This window comes from Manis javanica, chromosome 13, assembly GCF_040802235.1.
Source record: "Manis javanica isolate MJ-LG chromosome 13, MJ_LKY, whole genome shotgun sequence".
Classification (NCBI taxonomy): Eukaryota; Metazoa; Chordata; class Mammalia; order Pholidota; family Manidae; genus Manis; species Manis javanica.
Genome location: NC_133168.1, coordinates 65,763,949 through 65,775,071, shown reverse-complemented (window position 1 = coordinate 65,775,071; position 11,123 = coordinate 65,763,949). Strand labels below are relative to the sequence as shown.

Sequence of the window (11,123 nt, the reverse complement as noted above, 5' to 3'; positions counted from 1 at the left end):
TAACTCTTTGGTTTTTCTTTTTTCTTGAGGGGAACATTTTGGTGTATTTTTGCCATTGAGTGTTGATGAAAGACATCTAGAAGAAACCATTTGCCTTAATGTGTTAATTAAAACATTAACTGTGATCAAACTGGCTTTGTTTTATACTCTACTCCTTGCATCCATTTTCATGTTTAGGAAATACACGAATTTCCAAAACAGGCTAAAATGAGACTTAGAAGGAAGTAGATGAACAGTCCTTGTTCTACTTTAGGTATTTCTTCCCCATGGTTTAGACTTATTGTAGTGAGGCAATTGTAGTGAGGCAGCTGGGAGTTCGTTTTCCTGCCTGCTGAGTTAGAAAGTGACCACACATTCTTTAGTAGCTGCTCTGATTGTTAGCATCAATGCAATTAGATTCCTAGATCATTTTCTTCAATCTCCAAAAGGGAGTGAAGATTGCCAACTGGTTCATCCAGTTAAATTATGGAAAGCAACTTAAAGATGCTTTTCAGTTGTTAGAAATTAGTGATTAAAAATCTAAACAAAAACCAACTTCAAACACTCTTTCTGGCTCCTGGAATAGTTTACTTGAAATTCACCCTGAAATTATAAGAATAGTTTAAACAAACTAATTAGCTTACCCACGCACTAAAGCTATCCCAATCCAATGTCATGTCACCCTGCTTTCTTTTCTTTATAACGTTTATATTATCAAATTAGCTTGCTTGTTTATTAGTTTGCTTTGTCCAGGAAAGAAATGGAATCCAGGAAGGAAAGTGGAAATCGATTACCTTTCCCCCTATGGAAGCTTGAGATCGGAGATTTTATCTTAGTCACAGGTGAGTCTTCAGCTTCAGCACAGTGCTTGACACAGAGTAGGGTCTTCATAAGTATATGCTGAATAAATGAATGAATGAATATTTTCATCTGCAATACCTTTCCCAGCTGAATTATATTTTCTTGCTATTATACAGTCAAGATTGCATAAATAATTATGGTTAGTGATGGGCAAAAAAGAAAAAATGAAGTATATTAAAAAATACATCCAGGGATCAGGAACCCAGAACATGGTGGCAACATTTATGTGTAAATTTTTGGCTAGAGACATTGGATTGAACTTAATGTCATTTTTGTATGAAAATGTGACTAGCTTTTGTGACATACTGATAGTTCTTGAGGGTTTTTATTAAATACAAGGCTATCATTTGTGAGATTATCTATATTAGGCCTGGAAATATCCAGTTACTGAATAAATAAAACAGAAGCAAGTAGGAAGTTTGACATAAAATAGGCAACTTAATTTATAGAAATGGAATTAAGTGACATTTGAGGGCTTTAAAAAAATCACTAGCAACTATTTTGCAAGTGGATTCATCTTACTCAAACCCAGATTACTATACAGAATATTTCTTTAACTCAGTTCTAGGGGAAGAGACATTTTATTCATTATATATTCTTCATGGAACTGAAAGTTATTTCAGCAGTGTGCTCTTACTTGATATTCGGTCATTTTCTTTGGAAAAACTCAAGCACTTTACCAACAGGATTTCAGAATCACTCTTCACATCTCAATGAGGAGGTAGTGAAATTGTACCATCCAAAAAATGAGAAACTGAGGCCCAGGGGAGACTCTCCAAGTCAGGATGGAGTTACAGGGGTCATTGAAATATAACACAGGCCTTATAATTCCCTGCTGTCCCATAGCGTTTTCTCCGTTGTTTGGCTTATTTGCCTCCTGCCTGGCTAACAACCTATTTAGTCAATATGGTTTTTCACTCTTCAGAGTAAACTCCCGATTCTACTTCACATGTGCTGGGAATGGGGATCAAGCAATAAAAGGTAGGGTGTGAGTTTAGCTTTGAGAAACTTAAGAGAATTTTTAAATCGAGAAGTGGATCTTCACATTTCTGAGGAAAATGACTGTGATGAACACCTAACATGACAGCAAATCAGAGAATGGATTTGAATGGTGGAGGCATTGACAGGAGGAGCATTGGACAGACTTGATGACACAAAGCAGGTGGAAAGGTAATGGCTGTGCCTGAGTACATGACGTTAAAGCAGCAACTTGTGTTAGTTCACGCTCAACCTGAGTCCCCTGGGCTGGCACAGAATGGCAGACCCAAGCAGATCTAAAGAGACACTGTAGTGGATACTCTTAAATATTTGCTCAGTTTAGATGATTTACCAGTCTCTGGGATCATGGATCATGTGACCTATGCCACAGGAACTTTCCTCCTGGCCTTCTGATTGGTTGTGGGGTGGGCCCTGACTCAACTACCAATCAGAGCCTTTCCCCAAGAGTTTTCCTGAACTGTAGTTAGCAAGGAGCCAGTTCCTCTGTGGTGACATTGAGTGAGGTCTGGCAGCTATGCCGTGGGGTAGTGGGACACAGTTTCTTTTGAACTGTAATGAGAAAGAGAGAGAGAGATGGAGACAGAGAGACACCAGTTAGCTCCTGGCTCCAGTTGCCCTTGAACCCAGCTGCTCCTTAGTCCTTACATTTTGGTTTTTCAATTCTTCCTTTGATGTTATACCTTTCACTCTTCCAACAAATTTCCTTTCTGTCTAAACTAGTTAGATTTCTGACATCTGAAACCAACAAGCCCACACAGGTAACAGAAGTATATTTATAAGTACTGAAAAATAAAATTTGACCCAAGTTGTGAAATAAATGAAATCAATAATATTTCTTGACACAGAAGACAGCTGGCTTTGGGTGTCCGGCTCTGTGTAGAACAGAGGCAGTTGAAACAACAAGGACAAATCGAGATTATTGGTTCAGATCCTTAGGTCATTCTGTTCATTTGGGAGGCAGAACTTGTCTTGGCTGTATGTAGGAACAAACAATAATGAGATTGTTCAAACTCTGGTTGTGACTGCAAAAATTACAAGTCTCTTCTTTCACTTAATGAACGTGAAGCTTGGGATAACTAATTTACAAGTGAATGAAAGATAAATATTTTCTAATTCAATGATCCAGAAAATGATCCTTGCATTAATTTGGCAACCTGACTATATCTGAGCCCTTGCTAAAGAGTAAATCTCAGCAAACTGGTAGATAATCTATAAGAACAATCACTTTACATGTGGGTTTGTGGTCTCCATGGCCAATTCCATTTCAACGAATGTATAACTCTAAATGAAAGTTGTTAGAAATACTAGGACATGGCTTAATTATTCTAGGAATATTTGACATAGTGAAATTTTAGAATGACCTTCTTAATTAATATATACCTCATCCAAGCAAAACACTCCAATTTCAAATCCAGTCCTATCTGTATCCCCACTGAAAATATGGAAATTTCTATTTTCTATTAGCAAACGAGTTCAGAAATGGCCTGCCCAGGATAACGTGGTAAGCAGGCACTGATTACACCTTTGGAGGCTGGTTAGAATGGCACAGCCAGAAGGAGTTTTGGGTTTACATCCAGACTGACTATAAAATAATGAATCAAACCTAGATTTAAAAAAAATCAACATACCATAATTTACATACTTGAATTCAAGTAAAAACTATGTTCACATTTCTTGGAGGTTGAGAGATATCAGTACCACAGTATTTTAGATTGAGACTGAGTTATTTTAACTTATATGCCGACATGTTGAGATGATTCTAGATTTTGGATTTGATGCTATAGCTATGAAATCAGCAGGCAGGGCTTTCAAATTAGTTAGAACCTCAGTGTTCACATTGTTGTGGGTTTTGATACAAATTACTACATTATTTTTCAGAAATGACCCAGTTTTACTTCCATCATCAGAATATTTCATCATGCCCTTTGCTCATCTTGGGTATTTAGCACACTTAAATATATATTTGTCATTAAAGTATCAACTGTGGTGTCACATTGTTTCAATTCAAGTTTCTTTGATTATTCATAAGGATAAACATGTATATTCAAGTTTCTTAGTTTTTTGCTGAGCTAAGTTCTAAGAACTAATATGTCCTTTGTACAAAGTTTACTCCTTTCATTGATTTATGTAAATCTTGTTGTAATTTCAATGTTTTATCTGCCATTCCTGTCACAAATACTTGCTCAGTTTGACGTTTACTTTTTTATTGTGATTCTTTTTTTTCCGAACTTGATTCTAAAACTTTTTTCTTTGTAATTCCTCCCGTTGCGTCTATGTTTAAAGTCCTGCCCCATCCGCAAATCAGATTCCTCTCTGACTCATGTGCACCTGCGTGGTATGACATAAATCCTGTCAGTTCACTGGAGCAAGGGAGTATATTTGGGGTAATAAGGTAAAATCACTTAAGTTTTAAGTAGTATTTTTTATCTATGCTATTTTAAAAAAGAAAGAAAAGACAAGAAGAGAAGCTGTAATAGGAGGGCGAGCATCCGAAGTCCCTGAGATCCGAGAGGGTTTGTTGGATGGAACTGAGTCTCTGTGTGGAAGGGGAGGCCAGCAGTGACTTACCTCCGCCCTGGAAATGCTCTGGGTTTCAGGTTAGTCTTCTGGACAGCTAGAAATATATCTAGAAGCTTGGATTTGCTAACAACAGCCCAGTGCAATGTAGAATGAAAACACAGATCTCTCCTCTCTCAGCTGACCTTCACAGGGATTAAGTGCCTGGAAATCCAGGACTGAAATGAAGGGAAGTCCTTTTGGGGAGGGAGGTGAGTGGGGGGCAGAGGTGCCGGGAAGCCTGATTCCTGACATTTTGGGCTCTCCCCACCTCCTTCCTTCCTCTTATGCCCTGCCACCAAGTCTTGGGCACTGATTTGCAAGGAATAGAAAAAGAGAACATTTCAGGATTTCCTCTCAACCAAGTTTATGTCTTAATTCCACCTCACTGCTGGTTTTGCTCTTTTTTCCTTAAAACTGAAATTTGTGCTAAAAGTGATAGGTGGAACATATAAGAGGTCAAGCCAGGTACAATATAGGTCTTATTCCAGGAAGGTCTCCCCATGAAGGGCTTGTAAATCAGTTTGCCTCTTGAAGGCTCAGTTTCCTAACCTATAAAGCTGTCTACACTTGGGGTAGAGATAATGTTTGAAAGTGTTTTAAAATATGATATGGAACTACACAGATGTGCAACATATTATGTTCAACTGAAAGAAAATATTACCTGACTCCCAAACTGTCCAATCAAATAAACTACCTTTTGTATTTTTTGATTTATGAATTCTAAAAATTCATTTAAAACTTTCAATTTTAGCATATAGATATTTCAATGCCAAACATTACACATAAAACCCTCCTTTAGGATGAATATCCAACTAGACATCAATCAGGATTTAGCTGGTCAACACTAAACATTTGTAAGCAGGGAAATCCTTTACCTTTTAGTCATTCAGTGGGAGACTCTAGATGTGCAGGTTAATGATCTTCACCATGAGATCAGTAATAAGTGTCTGATTCTTATTTTTCTTAGAACATATGGTTGGGCAGTTTTATTGAGGCTGGTGCTCATGAGCCTGAGATCAGAGATACGCTTTTAGGTCAATTAGATTTGCCATGTTCTCCGCCAAATAGGTCTGAAGCTGTCTAAGATGTGTAGATTTCTAATCCATCATCTGTGCTGGAAAAATTAAACAGGCCACCTTATTGATGATGAATCAGTGCTCTGATGTCTAAACCGGCTTACCTCGAAGCCCAGTGATAATTGGTTTAAAAGAAAAGTAGTTGCAGGACCTGGAAAGAAAAAAATTTGCTCAAAGGAAAAATTCAAAAGAAAATACTCTGTGTATTTTAGGTAGAGTAAATTAGAGCTGGGCTTCCCAACTTTTTTCATATTATGGCACACCTACAATATGGTTGGATTTGTATAGCACACTGGTGTCCACTGGAGGGGATTGGGGACTGAGTCCCAAGTGCTTGTGTCCACACAGAGGGCTGAGTTGATTGGTGTGACCCCCATGGGCAGTCCTGCCTCTAAGGACAATGAAACTGAGGAAGGAATGAGCAAGCTTGCTGAACTCAACATGTTCACATGTCTCAAACGAAACTCCTCTGACCACGAGGTAGCTTTCTCTCCCTGTCGTCTCACTTGCATCTCTAGCCAAGCTGGAAATGTCTGAGTTAATGCTGTATTTCCCTTTAGCTCCTTCTGGTGCTTCACCTCAACAAATATTTCCTGAGTATCTTTGTGCAGTGCACAAGTTCTGGCCCCTGCCTTTCTTTTTCCTCAGTCTATCCCCCAGGTGCACCCACGGATGATAAGAGAATATTGCCTTGCATTCCTTCAGCCATTATATAGTCAGAGGCAGAATTCCACTCAGATGTTTCCCATCACCTGTGCGCCACCCATTGGCCAAACCCAACTAAGAGGCAGCAGGCAGGGCGCCCAGGTCATATAATTCACAGGCTCAACGTCTTAAGAAACAGAGCCTGTGGAGAAGAGTAGCGAATAGAAGAGAGGGGAGGGCAAAGGGAGAATAATCAGCTCACCTATTAATTAATTAAGAAAAGGAAAAATGATTTCCTCACATTTCTTGCCTATTCTGAAATGTCTAAGGGCTCCTCATTGTCCCTATGATGAAATAAAAGTTTCTTCCAAAATCCATGCAGAGGCTTAGTTTAATTTTGCCTTTGCTAATATGCATTCTGGCCCTGCCACCATGAGCTCATTGCTTAACTTCATGGGGTCTGTGTTTCTTATGATACAAATGGTGTACAATACCTTTCTTGCAGATCCACTGAAAGGGCAGAGTAATCTTCTTTGTGTTTTAAATCTGCTCTAGTTTTTCTGCAAATTCCCCTGTTCCTGGAGTGAGAGAAATCCCCAGGACATCTCTTCCCTATCTCTCTCCTTCTTCATGTTTAGCCCCTATGTGTGCCAATAAATTTTTGCACATTAGAAATATTTGAGCTGACAGTTATCTGAATCTTTTCCTAGTTTGGACTGCCTTGATGACAGGGCAATGTGGCATTCTTAACTTCTTTCTACATCCTTGTTGGTTCCATTGCGCTTTCTATTTACCTTGATAGCTGTATGTCTTGAGGGTTATCATGACCATCAAGTCATCGTATGAGTCACTCCTTGATTACTGAACCAGAGTTTCTAGTACATTGTAATTATACAACACACCCAGGAAAGATGATCTGATAAAGGCTGATTTTAAAAACACTATACTAATTTCAAAATACTAGCAACAAAACAAAAGTAGGCCACACAGCCTGGGAAAGATAACTTATTATTGATCAATTGGCAGTATGTCTGTTGTGTTTTAAATAACACTAATCATGACTTCCTTCTGGTCTGTAATACTCTAATGCATTGAAAATAAGCAGGTATGAGAAACCAGGTTTGGAAAGACCTTGGGATTTCTTGAGTAAATTGTAATGGCTCCGGCTCCCCCTAGTGTACTGAGCAACACTAGTACCCCAGTGCACAAAAACTGAATTCAATCTCTAATCACCAAACACCTTACCAGACAACATGACATCTCTATTTTGCCACTGTCTGCCTTCCTACTGCACAACCAACCACAGCTCAGCGAAGAAATGGGACAGGCATCCTTTATCCATTTTGATGTGAGCACCAGTTGTCATGGAAGTAGTGAATTGATTTGAAGCACCCAAAATAATATTAAAAAGTATTTTCAAAAGTCCACTTTAGAAAGAGTTTCTATTTTCTTATGAGGCAGGGGAATGTAATTAGGGAGAACAAGCAAAACTGAAAGATGGTGCCTTGTTAATTATTTTACTAAAAATGTCATTACCCCATCTTCTGTTTATCAAAATGTTAATCATTGTAAGTATTGTTTCCTCAAGCAGGACACATGGACCGTTTGGAAGACCAAAGACTGAACCATAACAGAAGGAAAGGAACTGTTCCAATGGGGAAAAAAATGACTTACTAAAGTAATGTTTCTCAAAGTGTCATCTCTAGACATTAGTTGTACAGCTGCTAATGGGTCTTACTCAATTAGGGTTTCATGACAAATAGTTTTGAAAAATATGGAGTTCAGCAAAGATAAACTGATTTTTTTAAACTGCAATACTATTCCAAGCCCTTAGTATGCTCTCAAGATACCATGTAGTGTGTGACACTAGATTTTCACTGCAGTATTTCCCAAATTTTTTAACACATATATTTTTTTCATGCCTATCTCAGACACCTGATTTCTCTATTATCCTTTGGGCATAGGTATTGGATTAGAATTTTATTAAAGAATTTCAATCAGAGATGAAGAACAAACAGAAACATGTGTCAAAGGAGGAAAGAAAAGAGTAAATTCAATACAGGCGGCAAATAGGATGTTTGTGTGCCGTAGGAAGTTTGTGGGCAATGTCGTAACTCTCTCTTGCATGTGAAATTAGTAAGGCAACATATTAAGGACTATAATGGTGGAGTTGGAAGGCTTGGTCCTGCTGGACACATCACCAGCCCACAAAATCATGACCAGATTTCTCCCACAACGTCACGGCACTGACGCCACATCCAGAATGAAACACGACTCCAAGAAGCACAGAACCCCATCCTACCAGGTTTCCAACTTTTATTAAAACTTTCTTGTGCACAACCTAGACTGATTCACATGGATGTTTAGGCTCCTTATTATTAATGGATCACAGATTCACAGAGTCCTTTAAAGACGTTGGTGGAAGCCCGTGTTGAGCAGAAGCTGTGCGTTCAAGAGGATTCCTCTAACTCACAGCTAGACAAACTCCTCCCAGAGAGAGTGTTGGAGAAAAATGGGATCCACAGTGTGGTTTATCTCAGATGACAGCGTAGGTAAGAATTCTGACTCATGTCCAGCAGAACGTGCCTCTTCCTACTGGCTCCATTCACATTTCACAAGTGCTGCTTTCCGTGGACTCATTGGTATGTTGGTCAACAAAACTTGCAGACAAGAGGGGTTGGGGGCATCAGTGGACCTGGAATCATGTGTAATTCTATGCTTTCTTGCTGGAGACACAGCATTTTGTGGAGGAAACCCCAGCCCCAGAAGGACTGTGGCTCTTAGTCTCTTAGTAGATGGGGGTGGAGGGTGGGACAAGGTTCTTCCCAGAAGCAGTTCTTGTTTTCAGTGGACCTCCTATTTTCTTCCAAATGCCTCCCAGCCGGGTTAACCTCAGGCAGGGGGCGGTCAAGTGATTTACTCAAGCGCCCAGTGAAATAGACCAGCTGGGACTTGAACTCAGGGACTACACTGGTGCACAGTCCTTGCCCTGGTAAGTCAACAGCTCTGCTTCCTGGTTTCAGCTGCTTCTCTAGTTGCACCACGCAGCCAGCATGCTGTGTCTTGGCATGGCCCGTCCTCCCGGCTGTCTCTGCTCATGACTGGAATTAAGAGGCGTGTTATAGGTCAAGTCTGAACATTCTGGCAGTGCCGTGGAAGACAGATCGCTCCGTGCGTGCTCCAAACCTACAGTGTCTGGTGAAAGCCAGACTGAAGATAGCTAAACTCAAATGCCAAGATTCCAAAGGAAAAACTTAGGTCACACTTTTCCTTCGCATGGTGATTTTTCTTCCCCTCCTTTCCTTTTCTTTCTTTTCTTTCAAAAGGGAATCCCCATGTTTATGAATTGAAATCCAAAATGCACAAGTAGTCAGTTCACAATTCTGTGACCCATGAACATCTGTGGGCCTGGCCGTTCCTTGGGAATCCACAGTGTTGGGAGCTGGGAGCCAAGCCTGCCTCCGCAGAAAGGAATTCTCGAGTGAGAGAAATAGGGAGCGAGGAGGCTGGTGGGAGCCCCAGTTATCCCCTAGGTCTGGGTTTCTGGGGTATGTCTGCACTCAACTTCAACTAGTTTTGAGGAGCTGCGTGTGACTTTATGTTTAAGGGTAGGTCCACCTGAAACTCCTTACAGGAAGTAGCACATGAATCTCCATTTTGCGTTTAAGAAAAATAAAACTCTATGATCTGTGATGGGCAAATATAGCCCCAGTCTGTTTATCCAGAAACAGGAACCTGTAACCTTTGACTAGAGAGAAAAGTCTAAAATAAAACATTTATTTTGACATCTGTCTCTCAGGACTTCAATGACTGAAAACTCCCCTCTGTAGAAGGGGGTCCCACAGCCCCCATTTCTGGGAGAGCCACAGAGGGAGGCAGCTTCAGTGTGACCGGTGGTCCTGGGTGTTGCTGAATGTGGCTCATCAGCTCCCATCTGGATTCCAGGTCCGTAGATGGACTTCGGCTATATCATCATTTTAAAGTTTTAATTTGGTTGATACTCAAAAGTTAATCAAACACTCCTAGAAAATAAGTTAGCATGTGATGTATTTGCATGTCCTATCTGGACCTTTGGTGACTCGTGCATAAAATGGAGGAATGGGTCAGATGACAGCTGAGCCCCATTGCAGCTCTAGGGGTCAAGGACCTTAAGCTTGCGACTTCCCCAGGGGGTGTTTAATCCTCTGCTCTAACTTTTCTGCTGTGAGCTGGGTGCTCCGGGATGACTTCTGGGGAGACACAGTTCATATGCTGAAGTCTTAACTCTCAGGACCTCAGAATGTGAATGCTACTGTATTTGGAGACAGGGTCTTTACAGAGGTAAACACATTAAAATGAGGTCAGTAGGGTGGGCCCTCATCCAGGATGACTGGCGTCCATATGAAAAGAGGAAATGTGGACACAGACATGAGCACAAATGGAGGGAAGACTGTGTGAAGACACAGGGAGGAGATGGCCACGCACCAGCCAAGGAGAGAGGCCTTGGGAGAAACCGCTCTGCCAACACCTTCACCTCACCCCCCAGAAGAGCGAGAAAATGAATTTGTGTCGCTTTAGCCACTCAGCCCGTGGGACCCTGATGTGAGAGCTTCAGCAAACGATCACACTGGGTTCCACCGCACTGACTTTTCTGAACTGTGGAAGAAGTTTCATTTATTTTTCTTAACAGACTCTTAATACTGGTTTTAGCCTAAAATAGGCTTTTTTTGGGGGGGGGTGGCTAGGATAATCAAAATACTTAAAAATCAATTCTTTCATCAGATGTGAAATAAGTCATTTTAGTAAAAATAATCTTCTGTATTTTTACTTGAAGAGAATTTCATAATGTTGACCTACAGAACTATTTCTCAAATGGTTATGGATCATCATTCTTTTTAAAAATACCGCCATTATCTATAAAATTCATTTAAAGCCATATTTGGATATTCTCATTGGATAAACTTGTAGGTAACAACAGTGCATTTATAAGGAATGTCACACTAAAGAAGCAACTCCAGATGGGGC

General features: G+C 40.3%; 1 protein-coding gene across 1 annotated transcript in view; it reads right to left on the bottom strand.

The window, feature by feature from the left end:
• Positions 1–636: 636 nt before the first annotated feature.
• UST (uronyl 2-sulfotransferase) overlaps positions 637–11,123 on the bottom strand; it is a 284,724-nt gene continuing 274,237 nt past the window's right edge. The window contains exon 8 of the mRNA XM_073219734.1: positions 637–879. Coding sequence (XP_073075835.1) covers positions 836–879 — 44 coding nt within the window. The 3' untranslated portion in view covers positions 637–835. The remainder of the gene's footprint in view (positions 880–11,123) is intronic.